Raw genomic sequence first — 17,170 nt, forward strand, 5'->3', positions numbered from 1 at the left:
AAATTAATTTAATTTATAAATAATTTGTATAATATTTTCTTATAAAAAACATTAAAAAAATTTCTGTGCTCACAGCAGATTAAAAATTTTGGCCAGAATTTTTTTTCTAAAAATTATGTAAATGAATGAAATTCGAAAAAAAAAAAGAAAAAACGGCTCGCACAAAACGTCAAAACCTCACTTAAAAAATAAAAAATAAAAAGAACTTAACGCCGATCATCCGATCAGTTCATAGAACTTAAGGCCGAAATCGAGCGCAGATTGTGTACTTTGTATGCTGCTGTGCATTTGCTCTACGCGGTCATCCAATATCTTCTCGCACACTCGGCTTTCCGCCATTTAAATGGAGGCTCTGCGTCCGTTCTACTCCTATTTCTCTGTTGCGCTCTCGCCCTCTGGCCCACTGGTGCGGCGCCGAGTCGCAGTACTGGCAGCTGCCGGATTTCCCAGCCATAGATACCGGAATTATGAGTGCTTGCGGCCGATGAGATGTGTTTTGAAGAAGAATAAGAAGAGGAGGTCGCTCCTGTTCAAAGAAACAGATGATCCAGGTAAGCTTCGGAGGATAAAGCGGTGGAGAACGGCAAGAAGGAAGGGCCTCTCCACCGTAATGAAACAGTTGATTTAGATGGTGTTTTTTTTTTCTTAAGAAGTTATTAATAAGAGCGTGAGTGGATATAGGAATGCAAGTACCCGCCCTTTTTTCCATTAAAAAAAATTTGTAATGGAAGATAAGATGCCTGATTTATTGTATTATTCTTATGTAACTGCCGTAAAATGTTTCATAATTATATCACTTTAAGCTGTAATTTTAAGCCACGTGATATATTTTAGTTTTAATACAACATTTAAAAATATATTGGAGTTGAAATTTTAAGTGGTTGGTTCTCATCATCATATGCTTAATCTTTTGGGTAGAAAATTGATTATAGCATTGATGTTATCTGGCCAGGTTTCTTTTTTTTTATAACTGATGGTATCACAGCTAATAATTTGGTTGAAATTGAGTGATTCATACACTTTTGATTTCCAAGACTCTTGGCTGAGTTTTTTCGTAGTTGAGTAAGGTTCAAGAGTAGTGGCGATTCCCATGATGTCTCCATATGGTTTTGTGAGCTCTTAGTTTATAATAATACTTATGTTGAAAAACTTTCATTTGAGGGGTAGTAATGGATGCTACAGAAAAAATCTCACTTAGGAACATGAAAGTTTTTATTTAGTGCTACTTAAGATAGTTGAAAACTATATTTAGAAACCTACCATATGTTTAAGATTTTAGGTTGAAAATATGCTTGATCAATGATGTATCTCGTTTGGGCTTGAACTAATTAGTGTATTTGTTAAGCACTAATACATTCCTCGGGATGCAAATACTATAAAAAAAATAAGGATAAGATTGGATCCACAAATCAAAAGAACAAGCTCAAGACAATAATTCAAAGTTTATAGTGTACACCCGGTCTAGAAAATGGTTTAAGGATTGGACCAACTCATGATTTTATTAGAAATAAACCTATAATATCAGGGTTATATTTGCATAATAGTTTATTATTATTTTAGATAACTTTTTCATTTCTTTTTACTTGTGCAAGCTTATAAATAAACCCTCCTTGCTGTAAAGTTTTCTCTCCCTCTTGTTCTCTTTTTCCTCTTCTTCTTCCTTTAGGAGTCTTCACCTACTCAAAAGGTGTCCTATCATTCTCGATTCAATCAAGAATCGTATCAAATTTGTCCTCTTGTTGAGACTAAATTCACATCTCCACCTCCCACCCCTGCCAGCTAGCAGTCTCCATCGCACCTGGCATTTATTTCAGCAGCCAACCCACTTCTCCTCCACAACTAGCTGCCCTGCTATCTTCAGTTTCGAAGGGAATCCCTCAGCCATCTTCATCTGTCAGCCTTAACCAATTGTCTTCAACTAGTAATCTTCGCTGGTCTTCAACCATTCTTCACCTTTCAAGAACCAGTCCAATTCATCCCAAAAGCTGCCTCCAGCTGCTATTCTTCAGAAATCTGCTAGCAATTATTCTTTTCAACACTCAAGAACCAGCTCAGGCATAAAAAAACTTGAGCTTCCATCAAACCGGTTCAATCATTGCAAATTATTCTTTCTTGAAATTGCAAATTATTCTTTCTTCTTTCAAGACACTATCTGGTTTCTCGTTCTAGATTTTTTTAACAAAGGCTACTGCTCTCTCTTACCCTAACCACCATTCTCCAAGAAATTCCTTGCTGTTTTGTGTTTTTCGGAACCTGTTCTTGGTTCAAGCACCATATCTTGGCTCATCTCATGCCTCAATTAGGCAACGACACCTTTCTAATTGGAACTCCACATGGTTTCAGCGAGCATTGAAGGATATTTGGACATTAATTCAAGATGAAGAATGCATACTTGGTAGAAGCATTATATACCATGCAATCCACTCATGAGTCACAATTTTCGAAAATTCAAAAATATCTACAACAAGCGGTTGCTCAATTTTCCTCCATCGGAATAGCATTATAACAATTTCAAGCGTATATGGGCTCCATTGGCATGTGTCTCTATATCCTCTATGTGGATCGTCCACCTTTTTTCCCATCAAGAATCTACACCGTCCACCAGGATTTTGGGATTTGCCCCCAGATTTCCATCTCAAGTGGATTTGCCCCAAATTTTAAAGTGCAAGAATATTTCAATTTTCATAATATTCTAGATTAGCACCTCGCAAGAATTACTTTATTTTATCTTGAAAGATCCACAACTACATGGTATCAATGGATTCACATGAAAGGCCAAATTTCTTCTTGGCCCGAATTTATGATATCATTACAACAACGTTTTGATATATCTTCCTATGAAGATTTACATGATAACAAACAACTTGAATTTAAAATTAACACAACAAGCATTTGTTCTTGAATAACAAACAACTTTTAAAAATCTTGCATTTAAAATTCTTATTCTTTCTAAATCTACCCTAATCATTTATTTTATTTATCGTCTCAAACAAGAATTGCGTAGAGCACACTTAGTAGCCAAACTGATTACTCATTTAGATGCCATGGATTTAGTTTGCCGCCACAAATAAAAATTTTAAGATTTTCATGCACTTTCTTCCTCACAATTGAGGAATTATTTCTATCGCTCATCCCAAACAAACCTACCCCCCTTCTTATATCTATAGGCCAATCATCTACCCGCACTTCCTCACCAAATTCCTCCTCAAAACCACCTAGTCTACACATCCACAAGCTTTGCTCTTTGGAAACTTAATTTCATCATGAGAAAGGCCTTTGTTTTAATTGTGATTCAAAATTCAGCCATGAACACCATTGCCCTAATAAATTTTATCTCTTGATGGGCACTGATGATTCTGATACTATAGATGGCAACCAACATTCACCTAATGACCTTGATTCACAAATTTTATCTCCGGAAATAAGTTTATATGCTCAAGATAAACAATTTAATGCACATTTTTTTTGTTTAACCAGTCATATTAATAAACATAATTCTCATATTTTGATTGATAGTGGTACCAGTTATAACTTTATTCATGAAAACATCGTTACCGAACTTGGCCTTCACCCCAAACCAATTAAATAATTTAATGTTTCCATTGGAAATGATAATTTACTTCTTTGCAATTCAAAGTGTTCCCAAGTTGCAATAAACATACAAGGGTATCCAACCTTTTTTATTTATTCATTCTCTCTATGCAAGGGGATCTTAGGTATGTAATGGCTTCAATCATTAGGCTCAATTTTAATTAATTACTGGGACCTCACCATGCAATTTTCTGATCAAATTTGCAACATCATTCTTCATAGAGAACTACAATTAATTGTTGATCCTATATTTTTGCATCAATTTCGTGCTTTAATACCATATTATTCATTGATACATATTTTTACCTTTCATTCTCATCTTCTGTGAGGATGAAGATCAAAAAGTATTTTTCTTAGAAGAAGATATTCAACAAAGGTGGATGAGATATTTTGCTAAATTTTTTAATGAAGAATATGACAATATGATTGACTGTAGTGACCTTAGCACTCTCAATGAAAATAAAGATTTTTATTTTTATCGGCGTATTAGTAAATCGATGTTAGAGTGGCTTTAAAGAAAATAAAGGGTGGAAAAACTGTTGGACCTGATGATATTCCAATAGAGATGTGGAAATGCTTAGGAGATGAAGGAATTTCTTGGCTTACTAAACTTTTTAATTCTGTTTTGAAGACAAAAGATGCCAGATGAGTGGAGAATGAGTATATTAAATTCCTATTTTTAAGAATAAAGGTGATGCACAAGATTGTGTGAGTTATAGAGGAATTAAGTTAATGTGTCATACTTTAAAACTATCAGAGCGAGTTATGGAGCGTAAGTTGCAGCGTGATACTAATATTTCTCAAAATCAATTTGGATTCATGCCCGGTAGGTCTACTATGGAAGCCATACATTTATTAAGAGGTTTGATGGAGAAATATAGAGAGAATAAGGAGGATCTACATATGATATTCATTGATTTAAAAAAAGCATATTATAAAGTTCCAAGAGAAGTGCTGTGGAGAGTTCTTGAAAAGAAAGGAGTTAATAATGCTTATATTCAAATCATTAAAGATATGTATGCAGGAGCTATTACTTGTGTTCAAACACAAGGTGGTTTGACCAAGTATTTACCTATTTAGGTTGGATTACATCAAGGATCAGGCTTAAACCCATATCTTTTTGCTTTAGTCATTGGTGTTCTCACTAAACATTTGCAAGAGGATGTACCTTGGCATATGCGTTTTGCTGATGATATTCTTCTTGTTGATAAGACTAGAGAAGGAGTTGAAGGTAAACTTGAATTATAGAGGTCAACCTTAGAGTCTAAAGGTTTTCGCTTGAGTAGATCTAAAACGAAATATATGGAGTATAATTTTAATAGTAATAGACCTAGTGAGGGGATTGTGACTTTGGGCGATCATGTCATTAATAAGAGTACACATTTTAGATATCTTAGATCTATTGTTCAGAGTGATGGTGAAATAGATGGGGATATTATCAGTAGAATTCAAGTTGGATGGTTGAAGTGGAGGAATGCATCGGGTTTGTTGTGTGATAGAAAAGTACCCCTCAAACTTAAGGAAAAATTCCATAAGATGGTGGTGAGACCTGCAATGCTTTATGGTGTCGAATGTTGGCCATTAAAAGAGAAGCATAATACTAAGTTAAGTGTTGCAGAGATGAGGATGCTCAGGTAGATGAGTGGCTTTACCCTTAGAGATAGGATACGAAATGAGCATATACGTGAATAGGTTAGATTAGCTCCAGTGGAAGATAATATTAGATAGAGTCGCCTTAGATGATTTGGTCACATAAAACAATGGCCTTCCGATGACCCGGTTAGGAAAATAGAGATATTAGATTTGACTTATGTTAATAAAGGTAGTGTTAGACCTAAAAAAACTTGATTAGAAAATATTAGAAATGATCTTTCTTTATTAGATTTAAAGGAGAATTTGACTTTTAACAGGACAATGGAGAAAAAAGATTCATGTAGTCGACCCCACTTAGTGGGATAAAGGCTTGTTGTTGTTGTTGTATTCTCATCTTCCATTTAATGGCAGTTAGCCTCCCAAAACTCTTGATTAATCACTTACATCTATCACTAAGACTTTATCTTATTTTATTTTTGATACATTACTACAATTTAAATATTTATTTTACCTCACACAAGGCCTACCACCTCAACATCCTATTGATCAATGTATAAAACTTCTTCCACTTTCCAAAACAATCAATATTTGTGATTTCCTCACTTTCAAAATGCCGCAATGAAACAATTAGTTAAAGAAATATTACAATCAGACATTATTCGTCATAGTCATAGTCCTTTCTGTAGTCATGTTCTCTTGGTTAAGAAGCATGATGGTACTTGGCATTTATGTGTCGATTATCACACACTTAATTCCCTAACTATTAAAGATAAATTTTCAATCCCTACAGTGGTCGAGTTATTAGACGAATTACATTGTGCAACCTTCTTTTCTAAACTTAACCTCCTTTACAGATATCATCAAGTTCGAATGCTCTCAAAAGACATCAAGAAAATAACTTTCCACGCACATGTAAGTCATTGTGAATTCTTAGTAATGCCTTTTGGCCTTACAAATGCACCTCTACTTTTCAGGCTTTAATGAATCAAGTCTTTAGTTCTTATCTTCACAAGTTCGTCATAATTTTTTTGATGATATTCTCATCTATAGTTGTACCCTATCTCTTCATGCGGATCACCTCCAATTGATTTTTCAAAGCCTACATTATAATCATCTCTTTTTGAAACTGACTAAATGTCAATTCTTCGAAACTTCAATTGAATATCTTGGCCATAACATGTAGCAATCCGAACATAGAATGAAATTAATAGCTGATCGTCATCTATGTGATTTACAATTGTTAGTAGGGGATTGGATTTTGGTTAAATTACAACCTTTTCATAAAAAAATTGTAGTTAATCGTACCTACTCCAAACTAGTCAAATATTTTTTTGGCCCCTTTCAGGTTTGATTGACATATCAATTAAATCTTCCTCCAGAAAGTAAGATTCATCCAGTCTTCCATATCTCTAACCTCAATCCTTCTTTTTGGCACTCCTCCTACCATTACACCTCTTCCTCTTCTTAGCCATAACAACCAACCACTAAGCTTACCTCATGCTATACTCACTACCCGCATTATCAAAATATATGAATAACCTTTTAAATAGGTTCTTTTACAAAGAGCACATTCTGCTCTAAATGATGCCCCTTGGGAGGATTTTTTAGCTATCTCCTCTTCTTGTCCATCCCTTAACCTTGGGGGCAAGGTTAGTTTTGATGGGGACGGGAGTGTTAAGCACCAATGCATTTCTCTGGATGCAAATACAATACAAAATCAAGGAGAAGATTGGATCGATAAATCAAAAGAATAAGCTCATGACAACAATTCAAACTTTATAGCGTATACACTTGGTTAAAATTATAACATTTGGGTTATTTTTGTGAACTAATTTATTACAACTGGCTCTCATTCTTTTCACTTATACAAGTATTGAATTTATTATTATTTAGACAACTGTAATTTAAGCTACGGAAATGAAATTCTAGTTTTCTCTCCCACTTCTTCTCATTTTTTTCTTCTTTTTCCTCTTGGAGTCTCCTCTTACTCAAAATGTGTCCTATCTTTCTTGATTAAATCAAGAAGCATATCAGTATCTAACCCATTTCCTTTGTACTCTTAAAACTTTTTGATTTATTTACATATTTTTCAGAGTTTATTTTTATTTACTTATCCATTTTAAATTTCCATGTGTCTGTGTTTGGTAATACAAAGGTACGTTACTTTTTATTCCCTATGTGCTCGTTTTATATACTTATGAGTTAGGGTTTCTTTTTAGTGTTTGTTTAACATTTGAATGAAAATTTTCATTTGGAAATTTGGTTGGCCCCTGTATCATTCTTCTGTGGTAGTGTGGTGCCTTGCTCCCCATGAAGGTAAGTGCTTCCAAGATTTAAATCATGCATGAGGACCATTTTCTTTGCTCAAGTTTAAGATATTTTATCTGTTAAACCTACTCTTTATTTTTTCCTTCATATTTTGGGTTTTATTCCCACTCTTCTCGTTCAGTTTATCATTTTGGTATTAAAGTCAATATGGTTCCTAGGATTTGAAATAGCTTTTTGCTGAATCTTATTTCGCGTGATTTTCAAATTTTTTTTTGAAAGCTTGTTGTTTTCCTAATCAAACCTTCTCATAATATTACAAGATTTGGTAACAACATTTCTAACATTATATCCAAACACCTCCAAATTTTGTGGCATGTAGAGTTCAATCAAGCTTCGTGCAAAAAAATTTCTCTTTTGCTATTATTGATATTTTAATGTGCTGTCTATTTTCTTTAGTTTCCATATCAAATCAATCTTGATTATGATGAGATTTGGACACGATGTTCCTAATATGTTGTTCTGACTCTCCTTCACATTTAATTGCAGTTTAAGTTCTCTTCATCCTTTAGCTGTTTCAAACAAGTTTACGTCTCGTTGTTGTTTCTTAAGTTTTTTCTTAAGTTCTTCCCTTTCTTACTAATCTGCAATACCTTTCCAAGCCTGCAATAAGCCCTTTCCATTCTCAACCCCACTTAAAAGCCTACCATATTTCCAAAGTCAAATTAGAACCATTTCCGTCATTGACTTGCCTCCACACATACCAACCTAATTAATTGAATTGAAATCATCTAATAAAATTAATTACTTTCCATTACATTAACCTTTCATTTTCCCATGAAGCTTTTTGTCTTTCTGTTCTCCAACATCAATTTCCCATCTCCCGAAACTAATTAACTACCTCACTTATTTCCTAAGCATTACATACATCTTTCCCCATCTAGCTTTAATCTTTTTTAAAATGCTCAAGTCAACATTCATTCAAACTCTTCACCAAAAGTGCTTGGGATGTGTGGACGGAGGATGATGTTGTTGAAAATCGTATCATTAATATTTGGGTTTCATAAATAACCATGATATCAATGCATGGTTCAAGAGCAAAATTGTGGGTTGTTATGAGCTTTGAACTCAAACATGGTGTGAGTGCATGGATGAGTTTAGCTCATTGCCAGCAAGCTACTGTTCATGCTTGTTATCTGGTTACCTAATATGTAGAGGATGTGCAAAGGAAGGAAGTGTTTTCTTACAATCTTGTTATGCATGCTTTGGTTTCATATAAGAACCTTGATAGTAGTACATGCTTTCATAACAAATTCTGTTAGTAATGCCAGAGTTACAAATAACCCAGACATGTTTCTTGGAATTTTAAGGACCCTTATCCTATATGCCAAGTTTTTAGGAATCTTAGTTGTTTTATTCACAAATAATAAACTATTATCCTTGTTTACAATGTTTTAAAATTATTGTCAATTTTGTACAAAAATATCAAATAAAGGGAAGTTTCTTCAAATTTTCCATCTTTTCTTTGACCTCAGTATCCATCACGATTGTTTGGTTTGCAGCACATTTGAAACTTTCTATCAACGTCCTATGTTTGATTCTTAATTGTTTTGGTAATTTTGTCAAACTTGCTTTTAGAAGAATCCAACTAAATGTATAGGGAACGTTGAAGTTTACATTCCAAGCGCTGCTGATGATGCTGGCACTGCAACTGAAACTTTTACTACTATTGAACTAGACGAAAGGGAAAGTAGTGAAGACAAGAAGCACACTATTGTGCAGCGTATCATTATTTTTGTAACTTCCGAAGCTGCTCCTTATTCGAAAACAGGTGGCCTTGCGGATGTTTGTGGTTCTTTACCCATTGCGTTTGCTGCTCGTGGTCACCGTGTGATGGTAGTGTCTCCAAGATATTTGAATGGCGTCTCAGACAAAAAATATGCAGCTTCTTTTGATACTGGTGTCCGAATAAAGGTTCCTTGCTTCGGAGATCAGCCAGAGGTTGGTTTTTTTCATGAGTACAGGGCTGGTGTTGATTGGGTAATTGTCTTTCCTCCATCTTTCAATATTTCATTTTCATATGTTATATATATATATATATATATATGTTTTGGCCGTTCTATTTGTTAACTTTTCCAAACTCTCAGTTTTTTGTTGGAACTTTCACTGTTTCTTCATTCTCATTCAATTGAGAAATGTATAATTGCTATTACCATGCCAACTATCTGGATTTTTATATTTTGCTTATTGTTTGTAATTTGCTTTAGTATATCCTTTTACCGTCTGCTTAATGTAAATTTTTATGTTACTTTGTCTCATAATTTATTGTTCAGGTTTTTGTAGACCATCCTTCTTATCACAGACCTGGGAACCCATATGGTGATGAAAATGGTGCTTTTGGAGACAATCAGGTATCTCATTCTATTCATTATGGAGTTTTTGCTTTGGATTTTATAGTAGATATTTTCAGTGTGCTGATTCTTTTGTTTTGACTAAGCAGTTTAGGTTCACAATTCTATGCCATGCTGCTTGTGAGGCTCCCTTAGTACTACCTTTAGGGGGCTATACTTATGGACAGAACTGCTTCTTCCTCGTTAATGATTGGCATGCTGGTCTTGTCCCATTGTATGTGGTAAAACGATGCTTTTTATGATAAAAGTGTCTTTAGTTTATAATGAATTCTCATTGTAGACCCTGATGCACAAATACCATTTTCCCTGGATCCGTTTTACTCGTATAATCTAGGCATCAGGACTATATTTTTAGCTTGCAGGTTTTGACAGTTTCATATGTATTTAACTTGGTTTTGTTTTGAAGTGGATATGACATATTATTTTGAGGTGGATATGACATAGGATGTGTATATTTTTGATAAACTCAACCATATGATTAATTGGCCATTGACTTAATAATTGCTTATAGCTTTTCAACCATGAAAGCCCCTAAATTATTTTGTTGGAATGCTTTTTACACACAAGGGTGGAGGTAATGTGGTCACCATAAACACAGCTTTTCTGTGGTTGATATTGTACTATACTTGAAGTAGAACAAAATCATGAAATTATTTTGAGAACTTGGAAAACATTTAATTTGCTTGACTATAAGTATTATGAGAGTTTTATTAAATTATTAAAATCATTTTGAGTTTTTAAATATATTAACATCATATTTACATTAAAATTAAAAATGAAGTCTATCTCTCCATGCAACATTCGGCCAAATAAGGAAATGATATTTGCATTTTCAAATTTCAATTACTATCATGTATAGGACAAACAAGGAATGTTTGAGAGGTAATTTGCATTTTCAAATTTTATGTTCGGAATTTTTACGGAGAACATTTGAAGCCTCCTAGAATTTTGCCAGATTGCAACAATTTCTATTTTCAAACATGATGGCTTGTGTTGCTTGACCAAGGAGGAAGAACGCAAGTTACCAAGCAATGACTAGTTATTTTATGTTAATTTCCATTCGGCCAAGCATGTTTTCAAGCCATTTGTAATGAATAAAATATTAATGTCATAATTTTTTTTTAATTGTTGGCTTGTTCCTTCCCTCCTTTTTCCTTTATTTTGTAACTGGTATATAAATGGCTCTTTGATCTCATTTTAAATAAAATGGAAATGGTTTTCCTTTAATGACTTTATTTTGTAGTTTAGCTTGTTGGCCCGCTCCTTTGCAAAACTTAGTGATTATTTCATAAAATTATTGTTGGAATTATCTTTTAAGCTGATGAGGACACAACAGGAGATTCTAGCGCGTCTATCACACGAGACATCTCATATCGACGGCCACGATCAGGAGCATCTATTTATGAGTTATTTTATATTATTGTATTAGTATTATTATTATTTGTTTTTGTTTAACCATTATACCCCTATGAGGGAGTTTAGTGAGTTGTTGCCCGGAGGGCATTTTTGTTTTTGAGTTTTCTTTTTTGTAGAGGCCTATATATAGAGGTCTTAGACTTTGTATTGAGGGGATGATTGATGCAATAAAATTTCAGCTTTTGTTCTCTTCTTCTAGTTGAGAGTTCTAGAGAGGAAACCCTATGATAGGGAGTGCATCACCCGTTAGCTGTCGGTGGATTCCGGGCTCGCGGTTCATTCTTTTCTTTTTCCCTAATCTTTGAATCTATCTCCCCTTCATACACCGTCGGCCACCTTTTTCCCCACCCCACCGCCGGCCAAGTTCCTCCAAGTCCCCTCACCCGCCAGCCTCTCCTTAGGCCATCACCACCCATCGTCCACCCTCATCCAAACTCCACTTTACCGCCGACCCACCTAGCCCTCCCCTCTTGCCGCCGGCTAAACCAACCCCAAGCTCTAGCTGCCGGTTCCCTCTTCTCAATTCCCTCCAAAAGGATTACTTTCCTAAACTAATTGTTTCCAATTTAGGAAGGTATTTGAATTTTAAATTCAATTAGAGTTTAATTTCAAATTAATTCCTAATCTCCCTTATCCCTTTTGGAAATTAATTACATCCCCAATCAATTAAAAATCTGATTTGATTGGGATTAATTAAATTAATCCACATACATTGAACCTAAACTCACCCAAACCCCCTCCTTTGGCGTCCCCCCCTTTGCCAAATTCTTCATATATTTTGGGAATTCAAATAAAGGATGTTATAACCTTTTGCCACCTCCCCTCTTGTCTTACATATTCTGCCACTCTATATTATAACTATTTGCTATTTAGAAATCAAAATCAAGTAATTCCTAGAATTCCTCTTTGTGAAGCATTGTTTAATAATTTGCAGAGCTTAAACCACTTTTATTAATTTTTATGCAATTCCTGCTTCATTTTTGTTTCACATCACAAGCACCCTGCATTTGATACAAAATGATGTTATATTGCTCCACATCCTGCCACTCTCTTTATTAATACTTCTAGCACGTGGCAACATGTACTTTTTGCCTAGCATTATCTGAGGTTAGATGAGTGATGTGATATCGCAACATGTGCTGGCAGATAAGCAAGATAGAATAAGGAAACAGCTACAATCGAGTATAGATTTCCAAACTAGTTGAAGCAATTGCTAAATCGAAGCACAGTCAAGCCAGGAGAACACAACTAATAATTGGACTTGAGCTTGGTTATTATGATAGTTAGAGTACAACGGTACTTAATTATAACCAGTTAGCTTGTTTATGCTTGTAATCTCAGCAGACACTATAATTGAAGATTCAAAACAGGTAGGACAGCTTAGAGTAAATTTTCTAGTTCTAAATTCTTTCTTCTTCCCCTATCCTGACATTTCAACTTTTTTTTTTTCCTGATGTTTTGGTAGCTTTAAGTTCCTTTATCCAAACGGATAGCCATTATTGGTGATTTTGTTGATGGAGCCAATAACAGCAACAAATATGACACTCCTCAAATATTGAGACTGTAGATGAAGTATTAAGAGGGTGCGACTAAGTTCTTTAGCAATTCCATCTTAACCTAACTAACACACAGAACGACATGAAGCAGTTGGCTGATAGAAATTGTGTTGAAAAACAGTTTCTTGTTGGTAATTTAAGTATAGTTAAGTTAAAACCTTATAGAAAGACTTCTTTAATTGGTCATCCTTTTCTCAATTGACGCTATTATGGGCCACTCAAGGTATGCATGGTAGCATATAAAATTGAGCTACGGTAAATTGTTAAAGCTCATCATGTTTTTCATCCATGATGCATTGTCTCTTGAAGACTATAAATTGCGTCCAGCAACATTACCAGGACATTTTTATAGCTTGGCATCATTTGGTTAAGCCATTAAAAATGCTTCAGCTTGGAACGGTTACGAAGGCAAACAAAGCAGTTGTCCAAGTTATAACTTAGTGAGATGGATTGCTGGCTGAGATTCCTCTTGGGTATTCGTGAATCAAATACAATCATTGTATCCTGATTTCGACATTGTGGACAAGGTCCTTTTTAATGGTGACTGTAATGATGTGATATTGTAAAATGTGCTGGGAACTAAGCAAAAAAAAATTAAAGAACAACCACACTAAATGAAGGATTTCCAAACTATTTGAAGCAATACATGGTCAACTAAGCAGACCACAGCCAATAATTGGAGCCGAGCTTGAACATGTGAGGTTGTGAGTGAAGTCATGCTCAACTATAATTATTTAGCTTGTTTAAGCACATAACCTCAGCAAACACTATAAATAAAGATTCAAAGCTGGCAGGGAAGCTTAGAGTTAATTTTCCTGTTCTAAATTATTTTTTCATCCTTTTGGTTTTGCTTGAGTTTCGGTAGCTCAAAGTGACTTTTTTTTTAATGAGTACCTATTATTGGTGCTTTCATTGTGAGCACCATTTCTTTCTTTAAATATTTTCGTTCTTCAATAAATTTTGTCATCAAATATTGAGGAAAATAATTTTCTATTGTTATCTTTTTTTTAGTAAAGTTGCTATCATAGAAACGGATTTCATTAATTGGTCATCCTTTTGCTAAGCTGAATCAACATTATTACTTGCCGTTTCATGTCATAAGAAGGTAGGTACAGTAGCATATAAAATTGAGCAACTGGAAGCAGCTACAATTCATCTTGTTTTTCATGCATCTCACCTCAAAAACTCTAAATTGCATGTAGCAGCATTACTAGCACAATTTATATTTGGATGGCTTTTTGTTGTGCCATTAAAAGTGCTTCAACAGAGAATGGTTATGAATGAAAACAAAGCATTAATACAAGTTTTACTTCAATCGGATGGATTATTGACCAATGATGCCTTTTAGGTATTTGTGGATGAATTATAGTCATCATATCCTGATTTTGACCTTGCGGACAAGGTTTCTTTTGATTGTAAGGGTAATGATGCGATATTGCAAAATGTGATGGGAAATAAGCAAGGAAGAAAAAGAAAACAACCGAAATGGATGAAATTTCCAAACTACTTGATGCAGAACTGAAGACGGGCACGGTTAAGCAAGCAGAACACCACTTGTAATTGGAGTTGAGCTTGGAATGTTTGAGGTTGTTATGTCAGTTAGAGTATAGCTGTACTTAACTGTAATTATTTGTCTTGTATAAGCTTGTAACCCCAATGAACACTACAAATAATTGTTAGAGTAAATTTCCATGATCTAAATTCTAAATTCTTTCTTTATCTCCTTTTCGAATCTCTGCTTCTGATTTTCTTGAATTTTTGACAACTTGAAGTGCCTTTATTTGGATGGGTGCTCATAGGAGGATAATTATTTGTTCAAGATAAAAGCTAATATTGTAAATTAATGTCTCTTTATAGATTTTTAACGTTTCTCATCTACCTTTGGTCATATGCAAGTTTGCTTAATTGTGCTATTTTACTTGTTGATTTAATGATTTCCAGCTACTTTATTTGTCAAACTTGTCCAACTTTTTATTTGTCTTGCTCTTCAGGCTTTTGGCCGCAAAATATCGTCCTCATGGTGTTTATAAAGATGCCCGCAGCATTCTTGTCATACACAACTTAGCACATCAGGTATAGTCACATTGTATGCTTTCATCTATAGATGGCATATATATTCTAGCTTAACATTTGACCTACTTCATGCTTTCAATGCAAGGGAGTGGAGCCAGCAGCTACGTACCACAAGTTGGGGTTGCCACCTGATTGGTATGGGGCTGTAGAATGGGTCTTTCCCACATGGGCCAGAACCCATGCACTGGACAAGGGTGAAACTGTAAATATTCTGAAGGGCGCTATTGTCACAGTTGATCGTATAGTTACAGTAAGCCAGGTGAGTTTAGCATATTGTTTTAAAAGGCTTCTCCTATTTAGCTCAACAAAAGATATTTTTTTGGTCTGAATATGTCCAACCGAAATAGATAATTTTGTTATGTTTATATAAATTTGGGCATCTAATGACAGGGTTATGCATGGGAGATAACAACTGGTGAAGGTGGATGCGGCCTTCAAGACTTGTTAAGTAACCGAAAGAGTGTTCTAAATGGTGACTTTTTCTTTCCGTGTGCTCTTTGTTCAGTTGATGGTTTAAGGTAAGGAACATGATTTCATTTGAACTTTTCTTCATTACCAGGAATAACAAATGGTATTGATATTGATGAATGGGATCCAGCTTCTGACAAACACATCCCCTTTCACTACTCTATTGACAATCTCTCCGGAAAAGTGGGTTCACTACTCTGTATGCAAAGTTCTAGTTTTGTATGTTGCTTCATTAATTCTTAATGTCTAATTTACAGACAGCTCTCTACTCATCATGACATCCGATTGCAGGCAAAATGCAAGGCTGCATTGCAGAAGGAACTAGGGTTTGCCATAAGGTCAGAATGCCCAGTGGTTAGTAGAAACTCTTTATTCATATTCTTTTTCTTTAAACACTATTCTTTTAATCTTTGATTTGAATTTATGTCATCGGACTTGCTAGATTGGTTTCATTGGGAGATTGGACTACCAAAAGGGCACTGATCTGATCATGATGGCTATCCCAGAGCTCTTGCAACATGACATCCAATTTGTAAGTCGTTTAAACCCATTAAATCCTAAAGTAGCATCTAACACCTAATTGATTTTCATCCAGCTATGATTCATTTTCTGAAAATAAGAAATACGTGGCCAAAAGTTCATTTCCGATTATATTTTTGTCTCGATTTCAGCCAGAGCCTCATTTTATTAATTACATAGTAGATGATTGAGCAGTCTTGCATTATCAAAGACCTATACTAGTTTATTCGATTTATTATTGAACTTATTTTATCTTCAGTTGTTTCTTTTGCAGCAAAAAGTGTAGGCTACTATAACACACTTGGATAGGTTCCTTGCAAGATGTTATTTACTTAAATCAAGCAGTGGCTAAACTGCTAGCTATCATTCTCATATTCTTAGCAATTTCTAAATGATTCACTTTTGATGGTTCGCTTTATCTTATTCTTTTATATATTGTATATCCTTTAATATTTTGATTTTATAGGTTTCATTGGGCTTTATCAATGACTTGGTAAAGAAATATGCTTGCATACATCCTTGCAGATTATTTCTAGTACTAAGGAAAATATTTAATGGAAGATTATTTGCTAATGATACATCTGTTCCTAATATGTGCTTTACACCAAATAATACTATATTTTTAATAAGGTACTATTTTTATCGGATCTTTTGCTATTTTCTAATTCAATCTTAATTTTCTTAACTGGTAATATTTGCGGTTTATAGGTGTATAATTTGCTGATTTATGTTGACAGAGTTCAAGTAATTTATTCTTGAAGGGAAGATGGCTTTGGGAAATTAGATGGGTGTAATATGATCCTAATTAGTATTCTCTAATGCATTATAAAATCAACACGGAAACCTATGTGCATATTCCTAGTTATTTTTGGATGTCTTGCCATGCTCTAGTTCATCCTCTCTTACAAAAGGGATGTTCAGCTGCAAATTTATCTGCTGACTCAGAGATAAATGGAAAAATTCTTTTATACAGTGTCCGTAAGTTTCATCTAAATTTCTCCAGGCAAACAGTGGGACTTTAAATAGTTTCTCTTGCAACACATGGTAGAATCTCTGAGGTAACATAAATTAAATTCTTTGTTGTATATGCTTCTAATTTCTTCATGAAAGTAGTTTCGTTGTTGAAGTGTTGTTATCCATGTTAACCTCGGTCAATTTGGTTAAGAACTTGGGGATATTGATAATATTGGTCTTGTGATGGAAATATTCTGTGTACTAATGCTTAGGTATGTATTGATGTTGAGGTTCATGATGTATCATTGCAAATATTTTTCTTGT

The 17,170-nt window shown here is 34.4% G+C and overlaps 1 protein-coding gene across 8 annotated transcripts; it reads left to right on the forward strand.

Annotated features, from left to right (window-relative positions):
* Window positions 1-222: 222 nt before the first annotated feature.
* LOC110101108 (starch synthase 1, chloroplastic/amyloplastic-like) lies at window positions 223-16,955 on the forward strand. Of its 8 annotated transcripts, XM_028694639.1 has the most exons (12): window positions 226-551; window positions 9,110-9,489; window positions 9,783-9,860; window positions 9,950-10,074; window positions 14,824-14,905; window positions 14,991-15,164; window positions 15,296-15,377; window positions 15,465-15,592; window positions 15,665-15,727; window positions 15,816-15,905; window positions 16,359-16,522; window positions 16,630-16,666. In XM_028694639.1, the coding sequence occupies exons 1-12, from the start codon at window positions 344-346 to the stop codon at window positions 16,649-16,651; spliced, it is 1,596 nt and encodes a 531-aa protein (XP_028550472.1). In that variant the 5' UTR covers window positions 226-343; the 3' UTR covers window positions 16,652-16,666. The 8 variants fall into 8 exon arrangements, with proteins under 8 accessions (XP_028550476.1, XP_028550472.1, XP_028550471.1 ...); XM_028694643.1 differs by lacking the exon at window positions 16,630-16,666 and having other exon boundaries at window positions 223-551; window positions 9,281-9,489; window positions 16,359-16,594; XM_028694638.1 differs by lacking the exon at window positions 16,630-16,666 and having other exon boundaries at window positions 16,359-16,594.
* The last annotated feature ends 215 nt before the right edge of the window (window positions 16,956-17,170 follow it).

This window comes from Dendrobium catenatum, unplaced genomic scaffold (assembly GCF_001605985.2).
Source record: "Dendrobium catenatum unplaced genomic scaffold, ASM160598v2 fragScaff_scaffold_528, whole genome shotgun sequence".
In the NCBI taxonomy this organism is placed as follows: Eukaryota; Viridiplantae; Streptophyta; class Magnoliopsida; order Asparagales; family Orchidaceae; genus Dendrobium; species Dendrobium catenatum.